The 16,047-nt window shown below is 35.3% G+C and overlaps 1 protein-coding gene across 7 annotated transcripts in view; it reads left to right on the forward strand.

The window, feature by feature from the left end:
* Lats1 (large tumor suppressor kinase 1) overlaps positions 1-16,047 on the forward strand; it is a 31,486-nt gene that overhangs the window by 3,564 nt on the left and 11,875 nt on the right. For 3 of the 7 annotated variants that reach the window (XR_005733029.2, XM_005321361.5, XM_040283445.2), the window contains exons 2-4: positions 2,752-2,899; positions 8,995-10,508; positions 12,496-13,078. Coding sequence is in view for 4 of the 7 variants with exons in the window: in XM_005321361.5 (XP_005321418.2) it covers positions 2,752-2,899; positions 8,995-10,508; positions 12,496-13,078 (2,245 nt within the window). In the remaining 3 variants the exon portion in view is untranslated. Of the gene's footprint in view, positions 1-2,751; positions 2,900-8,994; positions 10,509-12,495; positions 13,079-13,818; positions 13,883-14,272; positions 16,008-16,047 lie in introns of those variants that run through there. The other 4 variants (XM_040283446.2, XR_013424784.1, XM_078018916.1 and 1 more) reach the window with 4 other exon arrangements.

The following is a 16,047-nucleotide window of genomic DNA, read 5'->3' on the forward strand; positions in this document are numbered from 1 at the left end:
CCTACTCAGTGAACCTTGGTTGATGTTACAGAAGGAAAAAATAGTTGAAAACATAACAATAAATATTAAGATAAAAAAGCCATGCATGCCTGCAATTCAAGCAGCTTGGAGGCTGAGGCATGAGGATTATAAGTTCAGCCTCTGCAACTTAGTGAAAACCTGTCTCAAAATTTAAAAAAGATTAAAAGGGCTGGGATGTATCTCAGTGGTAGAGTGCTCCTGAGTTAAATCCCTAATACTAAAATACATAACTAAATAATTGCCAGCTTAATAAAAAATATAGGCAGAAATTCCAGTGCAATTAAGAAGAATATGATTTCCACATATTGAAAAAGGACAATGGGTGCCAATTTTCTTGCCAGTGAAGGTGGCATTGCCATGTGATAGATAATAGCATATTTATAGTACGCTTGGTTTAACCAGTTTTAAAATTAAGCACTCCCTCAGGAATTCTAATTTTAGGTGATTTGTATTCTTTCAGATTTGCATACAAAATGAGACTTATTAGTTTCTTTGTATCTCATTACAAATTTGCAAAATCTAATTGGCATTAAATGTGACCATATTGTACTTTTGTTTCAGTTAGGGATTGAGTTTGGTCACTTTTAACAAAAATCAAGGGGGAGAAATGAGTTACAGTAGATTGGGTAGAGAGAGAAGAGGGGAGGGGAGGGGAGGGGAGCGGGGATAGTAGAGGATAGGAAAGGCAGCAGAATACAACAGACACTAGTTTGGCAATATGTAAATCAGGGTGGATGTGTAACCAATGTGATTCTGCAATCTGTAAACGGAGTAAAAATGGGAGTTCATAACCCACTTGAATCAAAGTGTGATGTAATGTTTTGAACAACCAACAATAAAAATTAATTTAATAAAAAAATAAATTACAGAGAGAACAATTTGAGTTCAAATAGTAAATAAAACAAAAACTCTCCACCATCATTGTACATTTAAATATTAAAATTCTTTGTTAGTTTAAAAATGAAAAAAAAAATCAAAACAACTCTTTAAACAAGATAACAATTCACTTTAAATAGCTGTCGTTGGCTTAGACTGTTAAAGATCAGAGCCAGGGACTTTTTATTAGTGTCAACTTTTACTTCTTAGTGGCAGCATTCTCTAGTGCAGGTATTGTATTAGCTCCCTAGGAAACAGGATGCAAGGACCAGTACCTGAATGAGAGATAGCAAAATTATTCCAGAAACAAGAAGCGTAACCTTCTCAAGAAAGGGAGAATGGATCTTAAATAGTCAGTAGGTTTCTACCAGATCCTTCTTTGTTTGGTCTCACATTCATCTTCCAGTCATTTTACATAAGATGTTAACATCTGTTGGCAGCCTGTTCACCCATTAGTCTTTCTAAGCCATTTCCTATTTTTTAGATATCATTTGAAAATATTAAATCCTCCAGAACAAATATGTTGTTGCCTCCCTCTTGAAAACTGCATGTCATCATATTTTCTTTATGTTAGTGTATAATTTGGGTTTACATTTAACATAAAGGATAAGTAATAAAGGAAGACAACTAGCATTTGAGCTCTAGGCACTGCACTTAAGAGCTTTATGCATTTTCTTATTTACTCCTCACATCAACCCTGTAACTTCTTATAGTTGAAGAAACAGATTCTGAAATGTTAACTTACCAGAATTCACACAGTAATGTTGAGTTGCTAGAATTCAACCTCAGATCAGTCTAATTCCAAATCCTGTTTGTTGCATCACACTATCTAACTTCTTCTTTTTTGCATTACAATCTTTATTACACATATAGAGCACAATTTTTCGTATCTCTACATAAAGTTATGTTCACGTCAATTTATGCCGTTATATATGAACATTTTTTTGCATTATAATTTTTAATATACATATATACCACAATTTTTCATATCTCTGTATATAAGGTATGTTTGTATATAAGGTTATGTTGATACCCAATTCAAGTTTTCATATATGTACTTTGTATAATGATGACCATCACATTCCACCATCCTTGCTAATCCCCTTCCCCCTCCCCTTCCCTCTCACCCCTCTTCCCTATCTAGAATTAATCTAATCCTCCCATGCTCTCCCTCCTTGCCCCACTATAAGTCACCCCCTTTACTATCTAACTTCTTAAAATCTTCATCACATAATTATTATATTTAGTTTAGTATTTTCTTTACCATTTTTCCTATTTTTTTTTTGCCCCTACAAATATAATTTCCTGAAAATGTAACCTCTTAAGAGGATAAAAACCAGAACTTTGTAGTTCTTTTATTAGTATACATAGTGGCAAAGTTGCTTGATAAAATATTTAATGATACAAAATGTCTTTTCCAGTACTTTGATTGATGCTTTAAAAAAAAAAAATTCTGGTAGTCTCTGTTTATATAAGAATGAAAAATAGTCAAAATTGCGTTATAATTGTACCCTGAAGAAGTTAATCCTAGAAGGAAACAGTAACACGTTATATAAAGCTGAAAATATTCAAGAAACGTTTTAAAGTTTTTCTTTGTTTAACTTTAGTAATTTGAGATTGGGGTTTTGGGGAGTTTGGGATTTAGTTCAGTGGCACAGTGTGTGCCTAATGTGCACAATGCCAAGTTTTTTTGTTTGTTTGTTTTTAATAGTTGCAAATAGAATATTGATATTAAGAACTGGGGCTTTGTCATTTATAATTAGGAATTTCCCTGGTAGAACTCAGTGTTCTTTCTCTTTTATTAATTATAAGATTTAAAGTTTTTTTCTTTTTTGTTTTTAAACTTTATATCAGGATATGGTTATACAAGCTCTTCAGAAAACTAATAACAGAAGTATAGAAGCAGCGATTGAATTCATTAGTAAAATGAGTTACCAAGATCCTCGGCGGGAGCAGATGGCTGCAGCAGCTGCTAGACCTATTAATGCCAACATGAAACCAGGTGATTCATCAAACCTTTTTTCTAGTCTCTTTTATGGTACAGTTTTTAAACACTTAAGTATGTCAAGTCTTTGGTCTTAGACATTTTTAAAAGCAGCCCAATAAATGAAAGTCTGAAATTTTAACACTATAAAGTTATAGTGTTATGCCAGAATTACTTTGAGGGTGAAACTTTCATGTTTAAAAATTAAAGGGTAATTCTAATAAGCAGCAGTCTAATCTGCAAACTACTTGACTGGTTGTATCATAATCTAAATGAATCATTTCCTCCCAATATAACATTATACAAGTTTTTTTAAATATTTTTTCGTACTATAAAAAAGTAAAATGTATTCATTATAGAATATTTGGATAAGAATTACTAACAGTAATTAGTAATTACTGTAGTAATTACTAATTACTGTTAGTAACTCCACATTTTGATGTGTTGCTCCCAGTCTTTTCTCAAGGGAAATCTGAGTAAATCTATAATACACAGGTATTTTTGATTCTTGTGGCTGAGGCAAAAGGGAAGGGCCTCTTACTGAATCCTACTTTATTCACTTAAAATACCATGCATAAATTTATTTGTTATTTAAGTGTGTATATGTATGTGTGTGTATGTAATTGAACCCATCAAGCCACATCTTCCATCCAGTTTTTACTTTTTATTATTATCTTTTTAAATTTTTTAGTTGTCAATGGATCTTTATTTTATTTATTTACATGCGGTGCTGAGAATCAAAGCCAGTGCCTCACACATGTTAAACAAGTGCTTTACTACTGAGCCACAACCTTAAACCCCTGGTTCTTACTTTTCAGACAGGGTCTCACTAGGTTGCTGAGGTTAGCCTCAAACTTGTGATCCTTTTGTCTCAGCCTCCAGAGTCTCTGGGATCACAGGCATGTGCCAGTACACTTGTGCAGATTTTCTTTTATAGAAACAGAGGTCATATTGCCCACCCTAGTGACATCATTTAACCTTAATTATCATATGTGGTCCCATTTGAAGGGGAATGAGGGGTTAGGGCTTCGACATGGATTTTGGAAGAGGTCATAATTCATAATTATAGGGTAACTTGTTTCTCCAGTAGTAGGAACATAATTCAGATTGAAGAGGGCTGAGGAATCAATATGATATGAGGTAGAAAAGAACACAAATATAGCAACTTTTTGTGGAGGGTGTATAAGAGCTTGAACCTAGAAGCACTTAACCACTGAGCCTCATTTCCAGCCCTTTTTGGGTTTTATTTAGCAACAGGGCTTCACTTAGTTGCTAAGGCTGTCTTTGAACTCGTGATCCTCCTGCCTCAACCTCCTGAGTTACAGGCATGCACCACCATGCCTGGCCAATATATAGCAACTCTTAGAGAAATTTTTCTGTGACAAGAGAATAAGGAAAGACATCAGCAAGAGTAGTGCTTCCTAAATAATCTGTGGTGAGGTACAGTGTGTGACTACAGATCAGAAGATGCAGATAATCTGTGGTGAAGAGCTTTGGTTTCTTTAATTTCCAATTAATTATAAATTAATCAATTTATAAAATACAATAAAAATGAATTGGAAAATTAAAATTTTAAATGACAAAGTATAAATCCAAATATTTTATTATAAGGCTTAATAGACATCAGATTGCTCCATCAAATTTCTGTAAAAGTTCGATCACTTATTTATTTATTTATTTTGGTGCCAGGGATTGGACTCAGGGGCTCTTAACCACAGAGCCACATCCCCATCACACCCCACACCCCCCCCCCGTTTTAAAAATATTTTTTTAATCGTTGATAGATGCTTATTTATTTATACGTGGTGCTGAGAATTGAACCCAGTGCCTTATACATACTAGGTAAGTGTGCTACTACTGAGCTACAGCCCCAGCCCCCCCAATCATTTTTTTATATTTTATTAGAGATAGGGTCTCGATGAGTTTCTTAGGGCCTCGCTAAGTTGCTGAGGCTGGGTTTGAACACTTTCTTGGTCCTCCTGCCTCAGCCTCATAAATCACTGGGATTACAGGCTTGGGCCCCATGTTTGACAAAAGTTCAATTCTTATTCTTTTTTTTTTTTTTTTAAATATTTTTTAAGTAGTTAATAGACCTTTATTTTATTCATTTATTTCTATGTGGTGCTGAGAAACGAACCCAGTGCCTCACACGTGCTAGGCAAATGCTCTACCACTGAGCCACAACCCCAGCCCCTCAATTCTTATTCTTCTATACTTAACTGATGTTGGACTACTATTAGTTGTCTACCAGCTCTAGAAAACATTTTGAGGTAGGCCTGAATGGAAGTGGAGAAAGAATTGTCTTTATTTGTTTATTTATTTTGACATGTTCCTTTTTTTTTTTTCTTTTTTAGTAGATCTTAGTTTTGAAAGCAATTTTAGGTTCACAACAAACTTGAGCAGACAGAATTTCCAGACAGACTCTTTATCTCTACCCCATAGACATGTTTAAAAGATAACTGGAGGGGCTGGGCATATAGCTCAGTTGGTAGAGTGCTTGCCTGGCATACACAAGGCGCTGGGTTCAATCCCCAGCACCACTAAAACAAAACAAAACAAAGCAAAATCCTGAATACTCTTCAGTTAAGAGGATGAATTTAAATATTCAAGGGAGAAGGATCAGTTAAGGTTCCTGAGAAGCCAAGGAGAGATAGGATCAAAAACATAGGATGGGGGATCAGCTACAAAGAGCAAATCATTCTGCTTTCATAGGCCTAGATAGGCCTGTGTTACATAGGGAAGATAAGGGAGTTACTTTCTAATGTCTTCTCCTTTCTCTGAAGTAGAAAATCAATTCATTTGCTTAAGTCATGAATGAGGAATAAGAAGACAATTTCAGGAGACTGAGGATGGTAATAGTGGAGACCAAAGAAATAATAAAATTTCCTGGTCATGCTGAGTCATTTGAGGATACTAATTAGGAATGTATAGTAGAATCAATCTACCTATTTCCAATGAACAAAGTTTTATTAATCAAGTCCATAATAAGATAGATGATTGCTGTTTAAATCCTTTATAGAGGATACTCTAACTCTGCCTTCATTGACTTTGAATTCCTTACAAATTCTTCTCCATAGTCTGATTACCTGTCATATTTCGTCTAGTACCATTCTTCTCCTCATCTGATGCTCTGTGACTGGACTGGGTTTTTTTTGTTCTTGGAAAATACAAAGCTCCCAACCCAGGATCATTATCCAATGAATTCTTAAGTCACCCTCCCAGAGGAGCCCCCCCCCCCCGCCTTTTTAAAAAAATTCTAATTAGTTATACATGACAGTAGAATGTATTTTGGTTTGTTGTACACAAATAGAGCACAGCTTGTCGGGGCAGGGGGGCTGGGGACCGAACCCAGAGCCTTGTGCATGCAAGGCAAGCACTCTACTATATCCCCAGCCCCACAAATAGAGCACAGCTTTTCATTTCTCTGGTAGTATACAATATAGTGTACAATCTTGGGGTTTTTTTTTTTCCTTCAATATATTCTTAGTTGTCAATGGACTATATTTTTAAATTTATATATATGCAGTGCTGAGAATCAAACTTAATGCTTCCTTTATTTGTTTATTTAATTTTTTGTGGTGCTGAGGATCGAACCCAGTGCCTTGAACATGCTAGGCAAGTGCTCTGCCACTGAGCTGTAGCCCCAACCCCCCATTTTCTTTTTAAATTAAAAAAATATTTTTTTAACTCATAAAAAATGGATGAGTGATATGGTATTAGCCTTAGCTGGCTCTCTGAGGAAAGTGAGACTGGGCCTTGTGCCTGGAGGACTTGTCTGGCTTGCCCAGAGAGATAACTTTCTCTGAAGTCCAAAATGCTGCTACAGCCTAGATAAAGCAAAGTGCTAAACTGTACATTCTGAACATATATTATTTTGTTCTGTTTTTTGGTCACATTATTACATTATTTTCTCTCAAGATAATATTAATCTTTGTGGGGTTTTCTTTTAGGAGAAATGAATGAGTCCAAGAATAGACAGTGGCCTGGGACAAAGTTTCTCTGGGCTCTAGGTTTGATATTTGAGTTCAGTCTCTTCTCCAGTGGTTAATCCTTCCTGGTTATTGAGATTTCATAACAACTGCTTTCCTTCTGGGAAGGGAACTTACCATAGTCAGATAAGTGCTTCTGAGAAAGTGAATCACTGACCATGGGGAAATGGGTGAAGGAGACCTTAGTTCTGGCATTTTGTCCAGTTTAGCATGTCAGATCTTTGGGGTATCATTTTCTGAGTCTCAACAGTGTTTTTAAAATTTATTTATTTACTTTAAAATTTATTATATATTTTTGAGAGGACAGACTGTCTCATTTTAAATGCTGCTTTTTAAAATATATTGTCCATTTTCTTATTTCATTTATTTAGAAACTCCATCAAAAGCAGATACTATAAACTATACTGTATGAAATGTTCAGCTGGTTATCCCCTACTTTTTCTTTTAAAACCCATGTTAAAATTTACTTAAAAGTAGTTATGGTGGTGCATGCCTGTTTTCCCAACAAGTCAGGCTGTGGCAGGAGGATTGCAAATTCGAGGTAGCCTCTGCAACTTAGCAAGACCTTGTCTTAAAATAAAAAAATAAAACGTTCTGGGGATGTGTAGCTCAGTGGTAAACCATCCCTGGGTTAATCCCCAGAACCCTCCCCAAAAAAAAAAAAAAAATAGTAGCTGTATCTATCAAAATTACAAATGGACATACCCTTTGGCTCAGTAGTTTCGTCTCTAGAAATTTATCTGCAGATACCTGTGCGTATATATATGTATATATATATGAAATTCTATGGCCTGGGGATATGGCTCAAACGGTAGCCATGCATGCGGCCCGGGTTCCATCCTTAGCACCACATACAAACGAAGATGTTGTGTCCGCCAAGAACTAAAAAAAATAAATAAATGTTAAAATTCTCTCTCTGTCCCCCTCTCTCTCTCACTCTCTCTTTAAAAAAAAAAAAAAAGAAAGAAATTCTATTTGCACAAAATTTTTCATTGCTTTGTGTGTGTGGGGGAAGGCACACAAGACTGGAAACAATATAAATGCCCATCTGTTAAGGCACTGATCAAATAAATTAAGATACTCTATACAATAGGTGGGAAAAACATGATAACATTCTATTTATTTATTTATTTATTTAGTGCTAAGAATTGAGCCCAGGGGCACTTAACCACTGAGCCATATCCCCAGCCCTTTTTTATATTTTATTTAGAGACAGAGTCTTGCTGAGCTGCTTAGGGCCTCTAAGTTGCTGAGGCTGAGTTTGAACTCGTGATCCTACTGCCTCAGCCTCCTGAGTCCTGGGATTATAGGTGTATACCATTGTGCCCAGCATAACATTATTTTAAATGAGGAAACACTTTATATGCTGATATAGAACCTCCATTTTTTAAATGAAAGAAAAATGCAGGCACAAAACTACATAGAAAGTACACTACTTTCCTCTCATGTGCTAATGATGACATTAGTTACCTTTAGTGAAGGAAACTGCTGGGATAAGGGACAAAAGTGAGTATTATTATTTTTATTTTTATTTTTTTTTGATGGTCCTAGGGATTAACCAGGCCCTTGTACATGCCAGGCAAGCACTCTACCAACTGAGCCATAATCCCAACTCCATATTGTACCTTATAAATTTTGAGCCATAAGAATATATTAGTCAAAAATAAACAAGCTTCATTATTTTATAATTATTTTTCTTTTGGGGCTAAATCAAGATATTTAACATGCAGTGCCTCACATAATTTTTTTTTGGTAGTGAGAACATTTCAAATTTCAGCAGATTTCAAGGATACAATGCTTTGTTATTAACTATGTCACCATGTTGTACAAATAGATCTTTTGAACTTATTCTCATTTTCTTAATAAAAATTATCTTTTTTAATACTGAAGATTGAACCCAGAGGTACTTTATCACTATGCCCACCCATCTTTTTTTTTTTTTCCTTAATTTGTGTCTTGCTAAGTTGCTGGGGCTAGCCTCAAATTTATGATCCTCCTGCCTCAGCCTCCCAATTTCTTAATTCTTGAGACTCGAGTATCATTTAGTCATATCAGAATTTTAAGCTAAAGTTTTCAGAAGCAAGAGGTTAAAAATATGATTTTTTTTCTCTTTTATTATCATAGGGAGTGTGCAACAATCAATTAACCGTAAACAAAGCTGGAAAGGCTCTAAAGAATCTTTAGTTCCTCAGAGACATGGCCCACCTCTGGGAGAAAGTGTGGTCTACCGTTCTGAAAGTCCCAACTCACAGACAGATGTAGGAAGACCTTTATCTGGATCTGGTATAACAGCATTTGCTCAAGCTCACCCTAGCAATGGACAGAGAGTGAACCCCCCACCACCACCTCAAATAAGGAGTGTTACTCCTCCACCACCTCCAAGAGGCCAGACTCCCCCTCCACGAGGTACAACTCCACCTCCCCCATCTTGGGAACCAAACTCTCAAACAAAGAGGTATTCTGGGAACATGGAATATGTAATCTCCCGAATCTCTCCTGTTCCACCTGGGGCATGGCAGGAGGGCTATCCACCACCACCTCTTAACACTTCCCCCATGAATCCTCCTAACCAGGGACAGAGAGGTATTGGTTCTGTTCCTGTGGGCAGACAACCAATCATCATGCAGAGTTCTAACAAATTTAACTTTCCACCAGGGAGACCTGGAATTCAGAATGGTGGTGGTCAGACTGACTTTATGATGCACCAAAATGTTGTCCCTGCTGGCACTGTGAATCGGCAGCCACCCCCACCCTATCCTCTGACCCCAGCTAATGGACAAAGCCCTTCTGCTTTACAAACAGGGGGGTCTGCTGCTCCTTCGTCATACCCAAACGGAAATATTCCTCAGTCTATGATAGTGCCAAACAGAAACAGTCATAACCTGGAACTTTATAACATTAATATACCTGGACTGCAGACAACTTGGCCTCAGTCATCTTCTGCTCCTGCCCAGTCATCCCCAAGCAGCGGGCATGAGATTCCTACATGGCAGCCTAACATACCAGTGAGGTCAAATTCGTTTAATAACCCCTTAGGAAATAGAACAAGTCACTCTGCTAATTCTCAGCCTTCAGCTACAACAGTCACTGCGATCACACCAGCTCCCATTCAACAGCCTGTGAAAAGTATGCGTGTATTAAAACCAGAGCTACAGACTGCGTTAGCACCTACCCACCCTTCTTGGATACCACAACCAATTCAGACTGTTCAACCCAGCCCTTTTTCTGAGGGTACTACTTCCAATATGGCTGTTATGCCACCTGTTGCTGAAGCTCCAAACTATCAAGGTCCACCACCACCTTATCCAAAACATCTGCTACACCAAAACCCATCTGTTCCTCCATATGAACCTGTAAATAAATCTAGTAAAGAGGATCAGCCTAGCTTATCCAATGAAGATGAGGGTGAGAAAAATTTTGAAAATGTTGATAGTGGGGATAAAGAAAAGAAGCAGATTACAACTTCACCTATCACTGTTAGGAAAAACAAGAAAGATGAAGAGCGAAGAGAATCTCGTATTCAGAGTTATTCTCCTCAGGCATTTAAATTCTTTATGGAGCAGCATGTAGAAAATGTCCTCAAATCTCATCAGCAACGTCTGCATCGTAAAAAACAATTAGAGAACGAAATGATGCGGGTAAAACTTTTTAAAATAACTATTTTATACTTAATCATCTGTTTCCTGGATATTTATTTTAAAATATTGTGTTTAATATTTTAAACACAATATTTTTTTTCCAGTATGTTTCTTATTTCTTATAGCAAGATATATTATCAGTCATTAAAGTGAATGAACTTTAAAGCATTTTTTATTATAGCATTTTATTTTAGTATTTCAAGATTTACTCAGAATTTCCTGTAGTAAAGTTCTTGTAAATTTTAAAAATATATAATTTATAATATACTGGTTTAGGTATATATAAACATTTTATACAGAAATTGGAATAAGGGTTATTTTCTAGATTTTGTGCATTATCTTACAACATTCAAAAATCAGTGAGAAATATCTGGGTCAAAGTATCAGATATCTCATCAATTAGTTTCCTCTTCTAATTTCATTTTAATAGTATTCTGAGAAAAATATGCTGATAATAATAAGTCAGAATATAAACACTTTGATCATTTTGATTTGTGTTGTGATTCTACATAAATCTCTTTACTAGATACTACATAGTATCATGATCATCATCATCATTTTTATCATATGCTTAGAATTTGAAGATTTGATTTCTCATCTTATTACCAGTCAAAAATCCAAGAAGCTCAAACTTGTGATTTAACAACTTCACATACTTCATAAAGTTATTCTTCAAAAATTATTATTCTGAATCAGATTTTATATACAACATTGTTATTCTTATTATAAACTAAATTGTGTTTGAGTAAAACCATGATTATTTCTATGACTTTATCCATATTGTAGTTCTTAGAATTTCTTACTAAAGTCTGTCTGTATGTATTTTCTTAGTTCATTTTTCCTTTTTCCTCTTCACTTTCACTAATAGCTGATTTAAACTTTTATGGTGTTGGAAGCTTTGCTGACTTCTGTAGCCTCCATTACTGTGTAGGCAAGTAAGATTTTAAGAGAAACAGTTCTATATTACTAAGTTTGGCATGCCACTCTTTTCTTAGAAGATGTTGCATGGAAATGTGCATCCTAACAGAAGCATGAGGTTGCTATATTTTAATTAGTCTTGACATTTCTAAAATTAGGCCCTACTTTTCTAGTTGAATTCTTTTTCCATTTAGACCCTTCAGTTAGATCTTTATTAATTAGTTCTTTATTAGCCAAAAGAAACCCTTCTAAATCAGGTATTTTATATCTACTTAGAAGTTTTTTTTTATTTCTATTTCTGTGAGTCACACCAACTATTTTTTGAAATATTCCAAAATATCTAAAAGATACTTTGTAGCCAAACAATTTGTCCCTTTTAAATGGGATAGAGACACTTAATTTTGTGGTTGCAATGAGCTGAGTCCTACCCCTTCTCTGATGCTCTAAGAAAGGTAAAAAAAGAGTATCAATGACTAGTACCTACTTCTTGAGAACAGGAAAATGATTGATAGGGTAGAGAAAGCATTGTTCTGTTTGTAATACATCACTTTTATTTATTTATTTATTTATTTATTTTTAGAACAAATGAGCTTGGAATGCAAGAATTTTTTTTCATGTAGGATAAAATGAGAAGAAGAATATTTAAGACCTAGACATCCACAAAAAGTAGCATTTAGTGAAGGCAATCTAATCCTATCATTTGGGATGAATATGCATGGAGACAGTTGAGAGTGCATGTGGACAAATATGTGTTTTATTGCACATTGGAAAGCTATTCTTTGAGTGTTCTATTAGAGAAGAATAGAAAGCTGACTGTTGGTATCCTCATTTTCTTGTTTCCCTTAGCTGAATTTGCATAGTTACTTTATGCATTCTGTTAACTATCTCTTAAGCTACACTTTTGATCATTTAATTTTCTCTGAAATACATTCTAGATGTCTAACATGCTTTATTAAAAATTATTGTGCATTTAACCTTTACATATATGCCTGAATTTCTTCTAAGCTATTTCTAATACTGAATATTGAAGATGACAATTCCTCATTTAACATCTAGCTTATTTACCTAGGTTGGATTATCTCAAGATGCCCAGGATCAAATGAGAAAGATGCTTTGCCAAAAAGAGTCTAACTACATTCGTCTTAAAAGGGCTAAAATGGACAAGTCTATGTTTGTGAAGATAAAGACCCTAGGAATAGGAGCATTTGGTGAAGTGTGTCTAGCAAGAAAAGTAGATACTAAGGCTTTGTATGCAACAAAAACTCTTCGAAAGAAAGATGTTCTACTTCGAAATCAAGTCGCACATGTTAAAGCTGAGAGAGATATACTGGCTGAAGCTGACAATGAATGGGTAGTTCGCTTATATTATTCATTCCAAGATAAGGACAATTTATACTTTGTGATGGATTACATTCCCGGGGGTGATATGATGAGCCTCTTAATTAGAATGGGCATCTTTCCAGAAAATCTGGCACGGTTCTACATAGCAGAACTTACTTGTGCAGTCGAAAGTGTTCATAAAATGGGTTTTATTCATAGGGATATTAAGCCTGATAACATTTTGATTGATCGTGATGGTCATATTAAATTGACTGACTTCGGCCTTTGCACTGGCTTCAGATGGACACATGATTCCAAGTACTATCAAAGTGGTAAGCAAACTCAAAAATTTAATTTATAATAATGTGATTTATTTATGCAGTAAAATATAAGATGGGGTCATCACTGGATGGGAGCCAAAAGACCTGGGTCAAGTCTTGAATTTTGGATAAACTTGGATGAATCTTTAGGCGCATAGACTTAGAAAATGAAACATTGTTAAATTTGATTAAATACTACTGATATTTTTTTTTAGTTAAGCTGTTTAAAAATTTTTATTTTGAAGTAATAGATGGTGTTTTTAAATAGTTTTAAAGTGAAGCCTTATATCCAACAATCAGTACTTTACAAATCCTTAAATAATCACTTCCCTTTCTGTCCTCCAGAGATAACCATTGTTTAAAAAGTTTATAATCAGATCTTTTCCTTTTCTCCAATTTTTATCACATATGTATATATCCTTAAACAATATATTATTTCATTTTGCTTACTCTTTATTTAAATGTAATCATTTTATTGTATTCTTCTGTGTTGGTTTCTTTTATTTGTTTGAGATTTCTCCATGTTATTACATGTAACTTTTATTTTCACTGCTGTTTAGGATTCCATTATGCAACTGTTACACAGTTTATTTAATGCAAAATACTTTTTATGTGTAGATTCTATTTAGTCCTGTGACACTATGAGGCAGGATGAAGAAAAACAAAGCTTAGCTAGATAAGTAACTTGCTCAAGGTCAGACACAAATTAAGTGTAAGGGCTAGGCTTTGAACCCAGGTTTGTCTGATTACAGGGCCCATGTTATTTCTACCACACCACACTGCCTCACCAAGATTCCTTCAAGCGCTAATGGAAGTGTAAGTTGATCTAACATTTGTTGAATACTTACTATGTACTAGGTACTTTACATATATTCTAATTTAATGTTCATAACAATCCTCTGAGGTGTTATTAGCCTTCTGTGCTTCTGTGAACACAAGCAGGTTAATATTAAATGGGTGGAATTTTATGTCTCCTCAGATTCAACTTAATTATTAGTTGGAGTTCTTCTTAAAAACATGATCCCTAAGTTCTATTCCAGTCTTTTGAATAAAATTTTTCACTGGAAAATGGAAAGCATACTTTAATCAAACTTCCCAGATGATGATTATAGGTAGATTAATTTCAGATATGATTCTAGGTGACTTCATGCCGTCATAGTTTTAAATACTGTATATATTCAATGACTTCCAATTCTTTCTTTTCAGAAATGATGTCTCTCTGAAATTACCAATTTCTGTATCCTGTTACTTACTGGGTGTTTCCACATGGATTTCCAGTAGGCTTTTCAGAGGTCATATTGGCAATAGGGGACTCTTAATAGCCATACTCATGTCTGCTTCCTTTGAGTAGTCCCCATTTTAGTATTTTAGTAAATTATACACCACCTATGCCCACTGAGGTAACCTTCATTTTCTTTCCCATATTTTCACATCTGATTCATCCATCCATCATCAGGTCTTGTGTATGCCACTACTAAAATGTACCCTGAATCTATGTCTATGTACTTCTCTGTAGATCCATGTCCCAACTTATTTGTAACAGCCTTTTTTTTTTTTTTCTTTTACAGTACTAGGGATTGAACCAAGGGTCTAGCATATGCTAGGCACTGAACTACATCCCCAGGCCCAGACTGGATCTTAGTAAGCTGTCCAGGCTAGCCTCAAACTGATGGTCCTCCTGCCTTAGCCTCCCATATAGCTGGGATTATAAACATGTGCCAACACATTCAGCTTTTTCTTTTCCTTTTTTATTGTACTGGGAATTTAACCCAGGGGTGCTTAATCACTGAGCCCTTTTTATTTTGAGACAAGTTTTCAGTAAATTGCTGAGGCTGGTTGCAAACTTGTGATTCTTGTGTCTCAGCCTCCTGAGTCGCTGGGATTAAAAGACACAATGTCTTGCTATGTTGCTCAGGCTGACTTTAAATTCCTAAACTTCTGGATTCAAGTGATTCTCCTGCTTTCGCCTTCTGAGTAGTTGGAACTACCGGCATGCACCAACACCACACCACCTTTTTTTTTTTTTTTTTTTAGTTGTGCTTGGGCTCAAACCTAGGGTCTTATGCATGTAAAATATCTGTGCTACCACTGAGCTGTACCTTCAGCCTTGTCATCTGTTATAATTTGTGTATTTGTTGTGTTTCTTCCCATATTAGAATGTGAGATGCCCGAATGAAGAACCTTATTTTTTATTAATGTCATTTGTTGAATGAATCACAGATCTAATTTGAAAATTTGCCCAGAATAGTAAAGGAATAGCCTTGACTTTTAAATATGTACGCACTAGATATTGAACGCATGAGCTTTACCACTGAGCTATTATTTTTTATTTTAAGGCAGGGTCTTACTAAGTTGCTTAAGGCCTCATTAAGTTGTTGAGGCTGGCCTAGAATTTCTGCCTCAGCCTCTGAAGTCACTGGGATTTCAGGCGTGTACCACCATTCCTGGCCCGAATAACATCCTAATCCTACCTACTCATGACTTATATTATTATCATTTAACTTTAAGTAAATTAGTGAGTCTTGCATTTTTCATAATGTAAAAGTTTTCCTATTCATGTCTCAGAAAACAGGCCCTAGTCAATAATAAACACCATCAGTGATTTGGCATACTTTATAGTTTAGATTGTCACTCAGTATCATTCTATCTTTTTTTTTTTAATTCTTATTTTTTAGTTCTAGTTGGACACAATACCTTTATTTGTTTTTAGTAGTGCTGAGGATTGAATCTAGGGCCCTGTGCCTGCTAGGCGAGCACACTACCACTGAGCCACAACGCCAGCCCTCACTCTTATCTTTTCTTACAATAGCTTAAAGGAAAGAAGTAAGTTTGAAGCCCCACATCTATTAAGCAGATTAAGTAGAATTCAGAATCAACTCTACATGGCTCCAAATCCCAAACAATTTCATTAGACCACCTAATACATGTTGTTAACCCAAAATCATGGTATCAGAAGATTAAACAGACTTTAGATTTACTTT

This window comes from Ictidomys tridecemlineatus, chromosome 8, assembly GCF_052094955.1.
Source record: "Ictidomys tridecemlineatus isolate mIctTri1 chromosome 8, mIctTri1.hap1, whole genome shotgun sequence".
Taxonomy (NCBI): Eukaryota; Metazoa; Chordata; class Mammalia; order Rodentia; family Sciuridae; genus Ictidomys; species Ictidomys tridecemlineatus.